At 52.0% G+C, this 16,067-nt stretch overlaps 6 protein-coding genes across 6 annotated transcripts; 3 read left to right on the forward strand and 3 right to left on the reverse strand.

Annotated features, from left to right (window-relative positions):
* The first annotated feature begins 222 nt into the window (after window positions 1-222).
* COCSADRAFT_182780 (uncharacterized protein) lies at window positions 223-2,214 on the forward strand. Its single transcript, XM_007703657.1, has 5 exons — window positions 223-441; window positions 500-771; window positions 831-945; window positions 998-1,761; window positions 1,818-2,214. The coding sequence occupies exons 1-5, from the start codon at window positions 311-313 to the stop codon at window positions 2,084-2,086; spliced, it is 1,551 nt and encodes a 516-aa protein (XP_007701847.1). The 5' UTR covers window positions 223-310; the 3' UTR covers window positions 2,087-2,214.
* A 90-nt stretch (window positions 2,215-2,304) lies between these two features.
* On the forward strand, window positions 2,305-3,838 carry COCSADRAFT_201136 (uncharacterized protein). The gene is made up of 3 exons (XM_007703658.1): window positions 2,305-2,573; window positions 2,633-3,319; window positions 3,382-3,838. Exons 1-3 carry the CDS (start codon window positions 2,469-2,471, stop codon window positions 3,670-3,672), a joined length of 1,083 nt encoding a protein of 360 aa, XP_007701848.1. The 5' UTR covers window positions 2,305-2,468; the 3' UTR covers window positions 3,673-3,838.
* A 1,300-nt stretch (window positions 3,839-5,138) lies between these two features.
* Window positions 5,139-6,068, forward strand: COCSADRAFT_93601 (uncharacterized protein; the record flags this gene model as incomplete). Its single annotated transcript, XM_007703659.1, has 2 exons — window positions 5,139-5,683; window positions 5,774-6,068. The coding sequence occupies 2 exons, from the start codon at window positions 5,139-5,141 to the stop codon at window positions 6,066-6,068; spliced, it is 840 nt and encodes a 279-aa protein (XP_007701849.1).
* A 403-nt stretch (window positions 6,069-6,471) lies between these two features.
* On the reverse strand, window positions 6,472-8,809 carry COCSADRAFT_94024 (uncharacterized protein; the record flags this gene model as incomplete). Its single annotated transcript, XM_007703660.1, has 4 exons — window positions 6,472-6,831; window positions 6,884-8,490; window positions 8,558-8,679; window positions 8,745-8,809. 4 exons carry the CDS (start codon window positions 8,807-8,809, stop codon window positions 6,472-6,474), a joined length of 2,154 nt encoding a protein of 717 aa, XP_007701850.1.
* Window positions 8,810-8,896: 87 nt separating this feature from the next.
* On the reverse strand, window positions 8,897-12,488 carry COCSADRAFT_38416 (uncharacterized protein). Its single transcript, XM_007703425.1, has 6 exons — window positions 12,268-12,488; window positions 12,154-12,169; window positions 11,982-12,039; window positions 11,261-11,916; window positions 9,435-11,210; window positions 8,897-9,381 (listed from the first exon to the last, which is right to left on the reverse strand). Exons 1-6 carry the CDS (start codon window positions 12,273-12,275, stop codon window positions 9,364-9,366), a joined length of 2,532 nt encoding a protein of 843 aa, XP_007701615.1. The 5' UTR covers window positions 12,276-12,488; the 3' UTR covers window positions 8,897-9,363.
* Window positions 12,489-14,172: 1,684 nt separating this feature from the next.
* On the reverse strand, window positions 14,173-15,449 carry COCSADRAFT_162077 (uncharacterized protein; the record flags this gene model as incomplete). Its single annotated transcript, XM_007703661.1, has 2 exons — window positions 14,173-14,982; window positions 15,042-15,449. 2 exons carry the CDS (start codon window positions 15,447-15,449, stop codon window positions 14,173-14,175), a joined length of 1,218 nt encoding a protein of 405 aa, XP_007701851.1.
* Between the last annotated feature and the right edge of the window lie 618 nt (window positions 15,450-16,067).

The following is a 16,067-nucleotide window of genomic DNA, read 5'->3' on the forward strand; positions in this document are numbered from 1 at the left end:
CAGCGGTTGACCTAGACCCCCCGTCGATCATAGTTAGTTCTGGGGGAGGTTCTGCGTATTGGCCAGGTGGGCCGATTAGTGTTATGGTTCACCTAGAAAGGGCTTAGTCTCCCCCAGCTACGGCTCTTGGCATCCACCCGGCCCGACAGGGGGTGTGCTGACAGGACAGTAAGATTGGGCAGGGCCCCGGTAGTGCTGGAATCAGACTATAAAGCGCAATTGCGGCATTGCGACCTGGCATGGGCCGCGGCAGGTAAGGACTTTGTCTCTCTCTCTATCACTTTCTTCGACAAACCTCTCTGCCTTCACCATGGCTCATGCTCACGCCGACTATGTGCCTGAAAAGTACGAGGCTGGCCAGTACTCGCCCAGCCAGCAAGAAGATCTCAAGTCCGAACTTCCGCACGAAGTGGCTGCTCACGGCCATGCTACTACAGACGCGTAGGTGCCCAGTCGCTGTATCCAAGTTGCGCGTTTTGTTTTCTAATGAGCAATTTAGCTATGGAGAGCCCGTGATCCAATTTGACAGGAAGGCTGAAGCGCGACTGAAACTCAAGATCGATCTGTATATCATTCCCACAGTCGCTCTCCTCTACCTCTTCTGCTTCATCGACCGGGCAAACATTGGGAATGCACGTCTGGCCGGCCTGGAAAAGGACCTCCATCTCAAGGGACATGACTACAATTCCGTCTTGTCCGTCTTCTACATCAGCTACATCATCTTCGAAATTCCGTCGAATATGGCTTGCAAATGGATGGGTCCGGGGTGGTGTGCGTATTGCCTCTACAAATCGGCATTGGGCGCAAAGTACTAATAACTTCGATTGTAGTTATTCCCATCATCTCGCTTTGCTTTGGCGCAGTCTCGATAGCAACGGCTTTTGTGCATACCCAAGCCCAAGTATCAGGCGTCCGGTTTGTTCTTGGGATGTTTGAAGCCGGAATGTGAGTGCCTTCGGTGGCTTTGTTGAGATATCAGCTTACGGATTTTTTGTAGGTTGCCCGGCATCGCATACTATCTATCGCGTTGGTACCGCCGCTCTGAACTTGCATTCAGGCTGTCCCTTTACATCGTCATGGCTCCCCTTGCTGGCGCGTTTGGCGGTCTTCTCGCATCAGCCATCTTGACTCTGGATTCGTTTGGATCTCTAACACGATGGCGAATGATCTTCGCCATTGAGGGAATCGTTACCTGTGGACTTGCAATCATTTCCTTTTTCACACTTACGGACCGACCCGAAACTGCGCGCTGGTTGACACCGGAAGAGAAGGAATTGGCAATCGCTCGTGTCAAGTCTGAGCGTTTAGGTCAAAAAGAGGTGCTTGACAAGGTGGATAAGAAGAAGTTTATGCGCGGAATCTTTAATCCCGTGGTGTTGACCACAGCCTTCATCTTCCTACTGGACAACATCACCGTGCAGGGCCTGGCTTTCTTTGCGCCCACCATTGTCCGCACAATCTATCCAACGAAGACGGTTGTCTCGCAGCAGCTTCACACGGTCCCGCCGTATATTGTGGGGGCATTCTTCACGGTTCTTCTACCATTCCTCAGCGGGCGATTCGACAGGCGTATGATCTTCTTCATCATTGGAGCGCCTTTCATGATGGTGGGCTATATCATGTTCTTGGCAAGCAAAGATGGCCAAGTACGCTACGGAGCTACCTTCTTGATCGCTTCAGGAGCATTTTCCTTTGGCGCGCTGTGCAATGCGCAAGCTTCAGCCAACGTTGTGTCTGACACGGCAAGGGCGTCTGCCATTGGTGAGTTGCTCGAATCATGGATTAAACACAGAATCACTACTAACATGTATTCTCAGGTACTGTAGTTATGCTTGGTAATATTGGCGGGCTGATTTCGACATGGAGTTTCCTGCCGACCGATGCGCCAAATTATCCCATTGGCAACGGACTTAATCTAGCCACCAGCAGCGTGATTCTGATCTCGAGTATCGTGCTTCTATTCTGGATGAAGCAGAGCAATAATAAGCGGCAGACTGTGGACGCTGAAGCAGAATTGGCAGGCAAATCCCAAGAGGAAATTGAGGACCTAGATTGGAGACATCCATCTTTCCGATGGAAGGCTTAAGCATGTCATGGATTTGGTCAGGGTACTTTGTGCACAAGGCAGGATATGATCACTCGATGAACTTGCGTAGTCCAATTGCAATACGAAAAACAAAAGTAAACGTGCACCCGTCGTGGTCGTGAAGCTAGTACATAGTACCTGATGACCGAACAAAGTCCGCAACTGATAGGCGTTCCCCCCCCCCCGCACAGTGGAGAACCCCTGCAAGCCGCGTCGACCTCGGTTCGATCCTCACTTATCGTGCATGGCCGAGTCGCATGTCGACATGAGAAAATAAGTTAATCGCCCCGTCCAGCTCCAAGCTCTGTGTTGTGTCTTTTTTGATTGCTGCTACTTGAATTATCTTCTTTCTTTTGCATCTTTAATTCACAAGCTAGAGAACATGCCTTCGGCCGTTGTGATTAAGCAGGTTCCAGGCAAGCCAGGACAGGTTTACTACCCGCTGGAAAAGATCACCGTGCCTGAGCCCACGCCCAAGGAAAACGAGGTAATGGCTCTCTGCCCGCACATTTGCCCACCACACCAGCTAACTATCTTCTACCCCAGGCCGTCATAACCCTCACAGCAGCCGCCCTCAACCACCGCGACCTCTTTATTCGCCAACACCTCTACCCTGGCACCAGTTTTGGCGTACCTCTTCTCGCAGATGGCGTCGGCATCGTAACAAGCACAGGCTCTTCGGCGAAGGCAAAGACATGGCTCAACAAGCGCGTCTTACTGAACCCCGGCACAGGCTGGAAGGACAACCTCGAAGGGCCAGAGCACCCAAAGGGATATGCCATCATGGGCGGAACCAAGACCAATCCCGTGGGCACACTCCAAGATGTGTGCGTGCTTGACGCAGGGGAACTAGAAGAATGCCCCGAGCACCTGAATGACGAAGAGGCTGCTGCGCTCCCCCTCACAGGGTTGACCGCATGGCGCGCATTCCAGGTAAAGAGCGGCAATGCCGTTGCTGGCAGGAACATCTTGGTCACGGGCATTGGCGGCGGTGTCGCCCTTATGGTGCTGTCTTTTGCTGTCGCCCGTGGATGCAACGTCTACGTCACCAGCGGGAACCAAGACAAGATCGACAAGGCTGTCAAGTTGGGCGCCAAGGGCGGTGTTATCTACAAGGAGAAAGACTGGGACAAGAAGCTGCAGGCTATACTACCAAAGGACAGGCCGTACCTTGATGCTATTGTCGATGGCGCTGGAGGCGATGTCATCAAGGTTGGAAGCAAGCTTCTAAAGGTCCGTTGCCATCTACTTTGCATATTCTCTTTCTTTCCAAAGACTGACGAGTTTATTTCTAGGCTGGCGGTGTTATCTCCGTCTACGGCATGACCGTCTCGCCCAAGATGGACTTCCTCATGTCCGCCGTGCTGCGCAACATTGAAGTCCGTGGCTCTACCATGGGCTCGCGCAAAGAGTTTGCAGAAATGGTCCAATTTGTGCGCGACACAAAGATGAAGCCAGTTGTGAGTCGCAGTGTGCACGGATTGGATATTGAAAAGATCGACACGCTCTTTGATGATATGAAGAACGCAAGCCAGTTTGGAAAGTTGGTTGTTACTCTTGGGAACGGGAAAGCAAGTAAGTTGTGAGGGGTATAGTAGAATCGAGAAATTGAATCCTTGTCCCTAGCCGTACCGGTGTTGTCTCACAGGAGGGCTAGTAGGATGGTTTCATGCTAAGCAGATCTATTTTAAGTTGTGGCTCTGGCTCTGTTTTCTTTTTGGAAGCCATGACAGCCGCCATCACATTCTCTGCATTCCCTCCCATATGTGTCAAAGTTCATTTGGAATACATCCACCATTCTCTCACACTATGCACGGCCGATGTCACATGGACTTACCAGGCCATGTGGCGCGGAATAATTGAAAATAACCCGGTAAGGCCGTACATATGACAGTTTGGTACAGCTAACTTCGACACATGCTCAGACCACAATGATAGATTCATATATCTCTGCACCGACTGCGACAAGGCCATGGCTTCTCCTGGCTTCATGGCGTGATGCAAAATAAGGTTGGACAGTGAACTGTGGGAAAAGTACATCTCGCAGGATGAACAGGATGCGACTTTCTGAGAAACAGCATGCGGCACTTTTGCATCTACATGCGAAACGGAAAAGAAGTGAATCAGCAAATACCCATGTTTCTCCACACGCTTCCCGAGGAGGATGGAAACCCACGCCTGCAGATACCACCTGAAATTGCCTATAGGCGGTTGTGGAACCATCTGATCTAGAAACAGCTGTCAAGCTGTCAGCCAAGCCAGCACTATACAGTACACACCCGCATCTACTATCTAGGTCCACATACTAAACCTAAACCCATCAGGAAACACATTTACCAAATCCAAGCCGATAGTCTAAAGCCGGGTCCAACAGCCGACGCAGGAACAACAGACAACCAACATGATGACGAAATCTCGGTTCAACCCACATCTCTCAACAGATGAAGCACGAGCAAAACGCGCAACGCACGTTTTCATGCCCCAAAAACAAGGGTAGTAACGGGGGGACCCAAAGAACCGAGTCCAGCCCTCTCCTCGGAGCGCGTTGCACATGCTCTCTTTCTCTCTCTTTTCAAAAACAACGTAGTATCCACAGTTAACCACTTTTGTTTCGAGTCAAGTCTTTTTTTCTTCGTCAGCCAGTAGGTAGCGCGCTTCGAGTCTAAGTTCGTCCTTGTCCACACGGCTACACGCAGGGTATCTCGTGATACATTGATACACACGCGCTCTCGTGGGAATTCGGGGTTTTTTTGCATGCGTGTTGTTATTGTCACTCCCGCTGTGTGTATGAGCGTATACAAAGTAGTCAGCCATGAAGTTCAACCTAGCAGCAAGCGTAAAGCACGTAACCCGAGTCCTCAACCCCGATCTCGAAATCCCAGACAGCAGCGGTAGTAAAAGTAGCACTGCTCCTCCGCCTGGTGCTACTCGAACCTCATCTTCTTCATCTCCCTCGCCACCCCCATCCTCCGCTTCCTCATCCCCAGCAGCAGCAGCAACAGCAACAGCACCATCCGTCCCATCATCCCACAATAGAACCAAACACTCCTCCATGCGCTCCTCCCTCTCCGTCCGCCGATTAAGCCGAAGATCCGCTTCAATACGCACACAACAAGCGCCTCCTCCACCACAACAACACCCACCATCAACATCAACCCTAGAAGCCAAAACCGCTCTCCCCGCCGCCTTCCAAAGAGACTACTCCGCCACGGCAACTCAAGGTCCAACTCTGCGATCATGCTCTCCCCCTATATCTTCCACACGCCGCACCCGCGCTAGCACAACAACCGTTATACCGGGCCGTAGCACGTACCGCAGCAAGCTGGATCCCGCCGCTACCGCCGAAACAACAACTACGACTATTACTGCACCGTATTTCGGGCTCACAGGCCTATCTTCTCCTACCTCTCCATCGACTTCAGGCGTGCCCCCAGCACCAGCACCAGCACCAGCGCAAGAAGCAACAGCAACATGTCTCTGCGGCGCAGTCCACCTCGCGTTTCCTACCACGACACCAGGTCTCGTAGCGTCCTTTGTATGTTACTGCGCTGATTGCAGGAAAGGAGGGGCCGAGGCGGGTGTTGTTGTTAAAGACGAGTATGTCCCCCCCCTTTCCTATACCCCCTTTCCCAATTCAAAAGCCCCGAAACATAAGCTTAAAGGGCTGCCAACTAACGCTGAGATCAGATACTTAAAACACCTTCGTGGAACTTTGAATCTCTCTTCCTTCTCACAATCCGTATTTACCCCTTCGAGCCACAGCTCCACCACGTTCTTCTGTCAGGCGTGCGGATCGAATATGTACAGGGTTGGTGTTGCATTTCCCGGTTGCGCGATTGTGCGGCTGGGTACGGTGGATGATGCACGGCTTGCTGAGGGCATGTTGAGGCCGACACGGGAGCTGTGTGTGAAGGAGCGGGCGAGTTGGGCGGGTGGGGTCAAAGGGGACGAGGTGAAGAGGAGAGTGGGGTTGTTTTCATGATTTCGATTTATATGGGTACAAAGAGGAGTTTTGGGGGTTTAGCGATTTTATACGAGGTTATCTGAATTATGGGGTCATGGCAATCTTTGAATTGGGGAAGGGGGGAGTCTGGATGGGATTTCAGTTGCGTCACTGGTGTTCGGATACGTAACGGCGATATGCTAGATCTTTTACGGCAGAAGAGGAATATGGAGTCACTGGCCAGCTAGCCAGCAAATCTGCATAGCATTGTTGAATTTATTAAATGTGTACCAACTATCTACTTGGTATCTCCAGTGTCACTCACGTCAATTCATCCCATCCTATGCCATCTCGTAAGATCAAACAAAAACGCCATGCTCATGCAAAGAAGGATTCAAAAACTCGGGGGAAGGGGAGAGAAAGCTACAAACACCATGGTGTCTCACGACGCGGTGTTTGCCTGCATCCATCGATCAACGTCATCAGCAACATCCATGTCTGCATCCGCGCCACCAATCGGTTGGTCATCATCTTCTTCGTCCCCGATTTCCACTTCACCAACGGTAGCAGAAGAATTGTCATCATCTTCAGCCTTGGCATGAGCTGTACCTACAGTTGTGGTAGAAGGTTCAAGACCACCAAATGCGTCGTTAGAAACCCATGCAAGATCCAACTTGCCCACGTCAGGAATCTGAAGTGACTGATCGAGAAACATCTCTGCCTGGTAACGCTCCTTGAATGTAAGGATAAGAGCATCGTCTTGCTCTGGATGGCGCTCGATAGACGTGCAATCGGGAACGTTCTATACATCTCATCAGCAGAAGAAAACACATCACACACACATATCCACTTACCAGAAGATACTGCCTCAGAGCCTCATCTCTCGGAGTGTCAGCCTCAATGCCAGAAACAGCGAGTCGTCTAGGCCTGTTGTCAAGTCTCTTGACGGCACTACGACCCGGGAATGCGGACGCGACAAAGCTAGACCCACGACCATACGCGCCCCTATAGGATGTGGAGCCTCTACCACGGGGAGGGAAGGGGGCAAAGCCGCGACCTCGATAACTCCCACGGAATGCGCCATAGCCACGGCCACGTCCTGAAGAGTCGCTAGGGTCGTGTTGGTCAAAGAGCTCGGCAGCTTCGGCTTGAAGAGTCTCCAATGTCTGCGAAAATTCGTCAGCCTTATCGCCCGATAACTCTGCGAGCTGTCGTCTAATTTCCTGCATCTCTTCATTCTTCTCTTTCAGCTGTCGCTCAATCTCCGCGGCCCTAGCATCGGCTTCCTCCTCCCTTCGACGACGTTCTTCAAAAGCCTTCTGTGCTTCTGCCTGTCTGATCGCAATGGCCTCGAGGTCAAGTTTCTCCTCTTCTGGGTGCTCCTCCGGTCGGTACCAATAGACTTTGACGAACCGATTCTCAAAGATGGCTTTTGGGCTACTGTATGCTCGACTTGCAGCAGAATGATCGCTGAACTTAATGATTGCCAATCGTTTGTCGGCGTGAATGTCTACTTCGTCGATACTGCCAAACTTCGAAAAGTAACTTCGTACACTATCTTCATGGAGGTTCTCTGGGGGGATTTGTTCAACCACCAGCATAGTGTTTGACGGATCGCGTGACGGGCCGGATTGGGAGAATGGCGCGCGTGGTTTACCGCCCTTAGTGGTGCGACGTCGAGTCTGTGACAATGCGCGGTTGCCCGTACCTCGATGAGGCTGTACAGCAAGATACGACTGTTCCGGGTCATACTCAGGGATTTCGTTGGCTGGAACGGCAACAGCAGCGTCGCTATGTTCAAAGGGGCAAAGGGTTCCCATAGCGCAAAATCCCTTTTCATAATAGTTGGTACACAAGCCCTTGGAGCCCTTGGGGCCCTTATGACTAGAACTATTACCTTGGGTGTCTGAGGAGAAGGGTGACATGCCAGGAAGATTTGCGCCAAAAGCTGCAGCCATTGCAAAGAAAGCCATAGGATCTGACGGGTCAAATGGAAGAGGTCCTGGCGGGGGCGCTGGAAGTTTGGCAAAGTTTGGCATGCCACTCAAATCATACGAAGCGTTGTGTTGAGTGTCCCTAGCTCTTGCGTTTCTACCGCCCCTACGCGCCGTCTGCTTCGATGGTCTGTTACCACCACCCCCGCTGTGATTGTAGTGCGGGTCCTGACCCTCCCAAAACTGGCTATTGTCCTCTTCCAACATCTTGCGTTTCCTTGATTGACTTGATCCATCCTGCTGCATTCCCTGCGCGGCCGGTCGGTCGAGTAGACGATGTGATGTGGGCGGAAATCTAGTCGCGGCTGGACCTCTCGGTGCGTTGAATGGCACGTTTGAGTGATGAGGTTCATATTCAAGATTCGTACTGCCTACTATGGACTGTATAGGTGCAGAAGGTGGAGCGTTTGGAAGATAACTCTTGTCGTTCAACGCCGCGATCACGTCATTTACGAATGGCTCAGTATCTGTTTCTTGTTAGTCACTAATGCCCTGCGCGACCAGCATGTGCGACATTGTCTGACTGCTGCTTACTGTCTTTCCCGAGGAAATCTTCCAATGACTCGATACAGCTGCGCCGAACGTTTGCTTCGGTTTCGTCAACGGCAACAAGCGCAGCAACGTAATCAGCAAGAACCCCAGCCTCAGCGTCCGAGCTGTATTTATTGTTAGCACTCCGAGTCCAGGACTTTCGCGACAGCAACTATCGGCTCTTACTTACATGGTCTCGAGCTTCGGCAGCAGCCAGTTCTTGAAAGCGGCCTGGTCCTTTTCCTGAAGCAGCATCATGACTCTGACTCCAAAATTCCCGCTCTCCTCCGAATTACGCGATTCGGAAGGTAGGAATAAGTAAACTTTTGCTGCAAGTTGAGGGTGGATTCCGCGGCACGGGAGTTGAGCCAAGCGCACGTAATTCGCGTTGTTCTTAGCGCGACCAGAGGTCATAGCTTCGCTGACCCGTGAGCACGTGACTAGACCTGCCCCTCCACATTCACTGCTCCTACCAGCAACATCACGTTCACTGCTCACACTCACACACGAAAATATCAGAGCAACAGCCAACGATTTTTGTGCAACATAGTTTGGTTTTCTCCAACTACACGACACCAAGAACAGGTAAGGAAATAACGGGTCATCATCCGTATCTTTCGTGCAAACCCGCAAAAACCTGACCGTTATGGGCGAACCGCCCGGACCGACATTTACTAACTCTAACTGCTCTTGAAATAGAGGGGAGCCATTTGCGTCATACATAGACCAGCGGCCACGAGCTTGCCCATGACTGAGGGATGACCCAGAGTTGCGAGGAAAGGAAATCTAGTGCTTTTGACAGTTTTCCTTTATAGCTTGTCGTAGTACTGCGAAATTTGTTAGCACATGATTGGATGGTGGAATCTAGAGAGAAACTTACGTTGGAGACGTCAGGCACCTCAACCTTGATACCCTTGCGCTTACGCATGTCGGCAACAATCTTACCAACCATGGTGGTGGCATCAAGTGGCGATCCACCCTGGAGAAGCTGCCAGTGGTCGAAGACTTGTTGAGGGAAGGCCTGTCCACCGGTGGCGGCACGGAGATCGGCAGTGAAACCGAAAGACTCGTTGACGGGAAGGTATGCCTTGACGTTGAACAGAGGAGTACCGACACGCTGGTTCTCCTCGAAAACGTGACCTCTTCTTCGGGTGAGGACACCGTAAATACCACCCATGGCTTGCTCGGGAACCTGGATTTCGACGAGGTAGACGGGCTCGAGCAGGGAAGGCTCGGCAAGGAGAGTGGCGGCGTAAAGGACACGACGCGCGGTAGGGATGATCTGGCCACCACCACGGTGAATGGCATCAGCGTGGAGAGTGACATCCTGGATGTTGAAGCGGACGGAACGCATGGGCTCCTCAGCAATGGGACCTTCCTTAGTGGCCCACTGGAAACCAGAGACGACAGAGTCCTTGATTTCGCTCAGGTACTGGACGGCCTTGGTCTGGTCAATGAGCAAGTTGGCACCAGTGGTGTCGGGACCGAAGCACCAAATCTTACGGGCATCGGTGACATCCCAGCCGTACTCGTCAGCTAGGATACGGGCACGAGTCTTGATATCGTCACGAGGAGCGATCTTGCCGCTCTCAATGGCCCTGGAAACCTCCTCATCCAAAGGCTGAGCAGTGAGGTAGAGACGGTTGTGCTTGTTGGGCGACTTGGACAGAGCAGTGATGCTGGAAGTTGCGTTGACAGTCTCACGGTACTGGACGACGGGGTCGGAAATGCGGAGAGGAACACCAGCGTGGTCCTCCTCGAGATCCTTCAAGCAAATCTCCAAGTGCAGCTCACCAGCACCAGCAACAACGTGCTCACCGGATGGCGAAATGTAGGTCAGAACGCAAGGATCCGACTTGGATAGACGCTTGAGACCTTCGACCAGCTTGGGGAGATCCTGAGCGTTCTTGACCTCGACGGAACGCTGAACGACGGGGGAAACGGAGAACTTCATAACCTTGAGGTTGTGGGCAGTCTCGTTGGTGGTAAGAGTACCAGACTTGAGCAAGAACTGGTCAACACCGACAAGACCGAGAATGTTACCGGCAGGGACATCCTCAATGGGCTCGACGAAACGGCCCATCATGAGAATAGTGCGCTGGATAGCCTTGATGAAAAGGTCGTCCTTCTTGCCAGGGGTGTAGTTAGGACCCTGGATGCGGACCTTGAGACCAGACTTGACGGTACCAGAGAAGACACGACCGAAAGCGTAGAAACGACCCTTGTCGGAAGTGGGCACCATCTTGGAAACGTACAGCATGAGAGGACCCTTGGGGTCACAGTCACGGATACCAATGGCGTTGACATCGTCGTGGGGACCCTCGTACAGAGTCTCCATGCGGTACCTCTGGGCAGTGACGGGAGAAGGAAGGTGGAGAACCATCATCTCGAGGAGAGCGTCAGCGGCGGGAAGGAACTTCCTCATGACGACCTTGAGGAGAGCCTTGCCCTCAAGATCCTTCTCATCGGAGGTGAGCTTGATCTCAAGCTTCTCGAGGAGAGTTGGGATCTCATCCTTCTTGAAGTTCATGACAGCGTTGAAGATGCGGAAGATAGGGTCCAGAATGAAGGTGTTGAACGAACGCTCAAGAGTCTGGCCTTCGTGGGTTCCAACCTTGGTCCACTTCTTGGTCTTGGGGTTGAAGTAGTTATCGCCCTAGTACTGGTTAGCAGCTTGCAATCTCCTCTCGAAAATCATGCACTTACCCAGAGACGGTCCATCATCTTGTTCTTGTCAACACCAAACTTCTTCGCGTACCTAGCAGCGAACTGGCGGATAGTGAAAGCCCAGCCGTGGAGACCGGAACCGAAGGCGATGGTACCCTTCTCGGGGTAGACCTGGACATCACCGAGGGTCTTGTCGAAGTAGGTGGCAATGACGACGTTGACGGACTCGATGACACGAGAGAAGTTCTGGTACAGATCCTCCTTGGAGAGTTGGAGCTCGAGAAGAGCGCGATCGACCTTGTTGATGATGACAACGGGCTTGATACGCTCACCAAGAGCCTGACGCAGGACAGTCTCGGTCTGGACACAGACACCCTCAATGGTGTCGACGACGACGAGAGCACCATCGGTGACACGGAGAGCGGCAGTGACCTCGGACGAGAAGTCAACGTGACCGGGCGAGTCGATCAAGTTGATCAAGAAGTCGTTCTTCTCAGTCTTGACAGGGATGTCCTTAAGGTCCTCTGCGTCGTTGAGCTGGGCGTACAGGGAGATGGCAGTCGACTTGATGGTGACACCACGCTCCTGCTCGTCGGCACGAGTATCAGTGAAACGAGCCTCACCAGCCTTGGCAGCTGAGATAATACCGGCACGCTGGACAAGCGAGTCGGTGAGGGTGGATTTTCCGTGATCGACTGTGGTGGGGTACGTCAGCCATGTGTCTTGCCACGCATTGCGGGGTTCTGTCGCGGGCGCTTACCGTGAGCAATAACGGACATGTTCCTAATGTTCTTAGGATCGTCCATGAGACCACGGATCTAGAGGCATTGTCAGTATGCAATTCCTCAGGTTGATGTTGTTATCGTCATCGTCGCTGCCGCCAATTGTGGCGCGATGCGGGGTGCTGCTGCGTGTGCGAGCGCGCTACGTACCTCCTCGACCGTGAAGCTGTCATGCCGTTAGCCATGGTTCCCTGATTGCCAGACAAGACGAGGACAGAGGCTCCTGGTGTCTCAAGACGAGCGAGAAAAAAAGTGGCGACTTACTTGACCATTTTGGCGGTGTTTTTACTGTCTTCTTTTACGAAAATTCAGTAGTGGGGGAGCAACGAATACCCCGCTTTGAACGCGCGGGCTCGATGGATGGAGTGGGAGTTGAGCTGAAGTCTCTGGCGCAGCAGTCGACCAGAGTCAGACAGACGAGAGGGTGATTGTAAGCCGTAGAGGCGGGCAGGCGTCTGAGTGAGGAGAGTTCTGCTGCGAGGGGGAGCGAAGGTTTTTAGTAGGGCTAGTGGTGGGGTCGGTCGCGCTTTCCTCGCTAATGCACGGCCCATGATGGTGGCGCGAGGTAACCTGCAATGCCCAAAGCAGATTGTCTGCAGCGCCCTTTGCCCATTGCACTCTGCCCGCCCCCTCTTTCTGCTTACAACAGCCTATATTTGCCTCGTGCTGTCCCATGGACGGGCATTGGATAAATGACTCAATTACAATTGCTGTCTACGCAGACGGGCTATCGTCATCCACTCCATCTGGGGTTGCCGCACTGCAGCCCAATGCATGTCATTGGATAGTGCTGCGACACAAGTGGAGACTGATCCGACTTGAATATCGTCACTGCCCCCTCCAGCCACTGGGTATTCTACATCTGGTCTTGCAGCGCCCAGATGCCAGACTTCATCTTGCCTAATTGTCCATTATAAGGCATCGCAACGCCCTCGCGCCCAGACGTCTTTCCATGGCTCTACCTTCTCTTACCCTATCACTACCGCAATTGTTTTTGGGTAGTCTCTAATGCGCCGGCGCTGCGCCCCAAAGCGACTTTCTGCAGCACCAACGCGAACGCCTGTTGCCGTGGAACCGCATGCATTCAAACCGTCTGGGCGCTCTAGGCCTAATCTACGCCCTTGTCACTCTTTTCTGACTAGATTTCCTTCCAGATTTATGGTTGTGTCCGTACTCAGCGCCAATTTGCTCATAAGCGCTTAGAAATTAGATCGTCACAGGCACCTGAGACGTTGGAGCGATATTAGAGCCCATCGGGCTTATCTCCGTTATGTCCGGTGAAAATTCCAAGAATGTCTCGAGACACATGAGGAAAGGAAGTCAACACAAAGACTGGCATTGTACAACTACACGATTAGTGAATTTGCATCGTTTCCTATAACGCTTATCAATCCAAACTGGCTTTTGATCCGTGTTTTTTAGTAGCTTGTAGTATTGCTCTATCACTACAGCTAAAGCAGAGCATATGGCTCTTGAGCATCACACCAAAGAAAGACTTGAGCTTAGTGCTGAAGTATACTCAGAGGCCATTGCTAACCAAAAACAACCTCAGTAAAGACTGCTCTCATCTGTGCATACCGCTTTACATACGCTTCCTCTGCTTGGTAGAAGTGGACAACCATGGTCATGGAGGCGAGCGTCTAGGTTATAGAGATGAACCATCAGAACCATGCCCCCTCCTCCACCCTTGCCTATGCGCTGACTGTTTCAACCGCCACCATCATCGTGCTGTCTTCATCAGCTGCGTCGGTTTTCGGCTCCAGACCTTGTCTGTTGATGGTCGTCGTTTCCTGCTGTGCACTCTTCCACCTTGAGACGATCCTTGCCGTATGCGTTTGATTACGCCCAATGTATAGCTCCGCATATTTTACTCTTGTTCGTGTGGTTCCGTACTTATCTCTCTCCTGCGTCCCTAGATTTCAAGCATGAACCATCCGATGGGCAAGTAGACGTTGCCGTCGTCAAGGAAACCAACCGCCCGACTTTCCTTGTTTTGAATAAGGTCTGTCTCGGTGGTCTCAAATAGACTTAGTCCCTCGCTAATCTCCGGATACAAAAAAGACCCCATCCCAGCTGTTCAAATCGCTGGGACAATCTTGTCTAGCAACTTTTAGCTTCCCTCTACCATATCAAACAGGATGGCATAAAGCCATGTGGTGTGTTAAATGCTTATTCTCGACGCACTCGTCCAACTCGTATCCTGTCTCTTTCCCTGTCATCGGGCCTAGTGTCATTGGACACCTCCACCTCGTACTCCTCTTCTTCGACCTTGTGAAATTTTTCTACTTCAGCGCGCTCGTCATGGGCTCTGGCAGCATCCAGCATAAACCTGACTGTGCCATTCTGACCACGGATCCCTATAGCCGACTTGGGTGCGTGCTCAGTGCCAGGTGACAACGTGACAGGAGTTGCTGGTGTCAATGGGCTTGCAGGGCCGATGCCATTTCGAGATTTTGTACCATTGCCCGTAACCCCGGTTTCTGATGCCGCCTCAGACGCATATTGGGAATAGCGAGGAATATTTGCAGCCGACGCTTCCTGGTTCAATCCAATACGAATGTTGAGAAAGTGCTCGAGCGTGTAATTGGGCCCAACGGATGTCGCGGCACGGTGGTGGGTGTAAAGGTCCAAGAGATCAAGCAGCGTTTCCATGACCTCTGCCCGGCTAGTTGCCCATGTGTTGTATTTGACAGGTCCTGCATCGACAAACTTTGTAGCGTCCTTTCCGTGCAGTCTCGCCGCCAGCTCTAGACACGCAATGGCCAGGGTTGGCGTGGATTGTTTCAGCGGCGCAAATGTCCTGTACAAGTCGATGCTCAGGTTCCAAGTTGTCTTCGCCTCGACGTTGGCGTCAAATTTTAGGGCTCGAGCAAGTTTGACCATGACTTTTTGAGGATATCGGTTGCGGAAGTCAAAACCGGCACTTTCGAGCATGAGCCGTTCGAGACCGATGATGAGTTTGGAATGACTGTCGAAGCGCTGGATACAATGTCAGCCCCAAGATTGCCGTAGAAGTACGGGTTGGGAGGTGGACGAACAGGATCATCGCTACTCAGCGTTTCCCCGGGCGCAGCTTTGAGGTTCCAATGAGCACACAGGATTTCCCTGCTCTTCTTCAACGTGTCCTCAATCTTGCACGCTGTGAACAGTGCTGCCGCGGCCGCATCGGCCCAATTGTATTCATTGTCTGCATGTAGCAACCTGAACTTGTGGTAATAGATGACGGCAGTGTTGAAGGTGCGAATAGGTAGTTGCAGCGCTCGTCGTACTTGGTCGATCCATGCAACGCCTTGGAGACGCACAGCATCTTCTTTGGCATCGCTCATGTTGATATCTGAGAGACATTTCTGCATGCGCGATTGTAGAATGTATGGCTTCGCAATCTCAATGTATGACGGGTGTGGGCCAACGCGATCGCGGTCGGAGGTGGAGGCGCCCGGCGCCATGGTGCGATATTATGTACAGGGCCGTCGTGCTGTACTGAAGGAGAGATTGTGTAGGTGTAGGTGTGATGCAGCACGATAGCAGCTTGGTCGGCAACTCAACACACGGGCCTTTGGCATGTGTTGCTCGGCGCGAGTTTGCCCGGGTACCCGGAGCTTATTCCGAACAGAGCGCGGAGAGCAAGCAGAGGCTCAAGAGTGGCCCGTAAGTTGCATGTCGGGAGCGATTGAAAGTCTATCGGATTGCGGAGCGATCGATGAGCTCAAAGTTACCAGAGTAGTTGGTCATAGCTTTGCTCGAATACAAGTGGTGGACAGCAGTACATCATTACTCCTGTATATAGTTGCGAGATACTGACTCTACGCCTATACTATTACATACCTAGCACCATATATAAAAAGATTGGCTAATTTTGCTCCGTCTTTTTTTTTCTCTAAGTTTTTACTAGCTCTATACAGCGTGTAGAGAGTGGGGTAAAGAGATTACAGTCTATTCGTGTGGCAGTGCTAAGCTAGGTTTGAGACATTGATGACATCAAGTAAGCCCTCACCGAATGAAACAATAAGATCTGGCTCAGACCCCTGGCATGGTTCATCTCTCTTACATATGCATATACTCTA

The sequence above is a fragment of the Bipolaris sorokiniana genome (genome assembly GCF_000338995.1).
Source record: "Bipolaris sorokiniana ND90Pr unplaced genomic scaffold COCSAscaffold_10, whole genome shotgun sequence".
Lineage (NCBI taxonomy): Eukaryota > Fungi > Ascomycota > Dothideomycetes > Pleosporales > Pleosporaceae > Bipolaris > Bipolaris sorokiniana.

Coding starts and splice junctions, on each gene's coding strand:
- COCSADRAFT_38416 (XM_007703425.1), bottom strand. Junction 11,917..11,981: donor CATGTCCGTTATTGCTCACG/GTAAGCGCCCGC, acceptor ACCCCACCACAG/TCGATCACGGAAAATCCACC. Junction 11,211..11,260: donor AGATGATGGACCGTCTCTGG/GTAAGTGCATGA, acceptor AACCAGTACTAG/GGCGATAACTACTTCAACCC.
- COCSADRAFT_201136 (XM_007703658.1), top strand. CDS start 2,469: ATGCCTTCGGCCGTTGTGATTAAGCAGGTTCCAGGCAAGCCAGGACAG. Junction 2,574..2,632: donor CCACGCCCAAGGAAAACGAG/GTAATGGCTCTC, acceptor CTTCTACCCCAG/GCCGTCATAACCCTCACAGC. Junction 3,320..3,381: donor TTGGAAGCAAGCTTCTAAAG/GTCCGTTGCCAT, acceptor GTTTATTTCTAG/GCTGGCGGTGTTATCTCCGT.
- COCSADRAFT_182780 (XM_007703657.1), top strand. CDS start 311: ATGGCTCATGCTCACGCCGACTATGTGCCTGAAAAGTACGAGGCTGGC. Junction 442..499: donor GGCCATGCTACTACAGACGC/GTAGGTGCCCAG, acceptor TGAGCAATTTAG/CTATGGAGAGCCCGTGATCC. Junction 946..997: donor GGGATGTTTGAAGCCGGAAT/GTGAGTGCCTTC, acceptor GATTTTTTGTAG/GTTGCCCGGCATCGCATACT.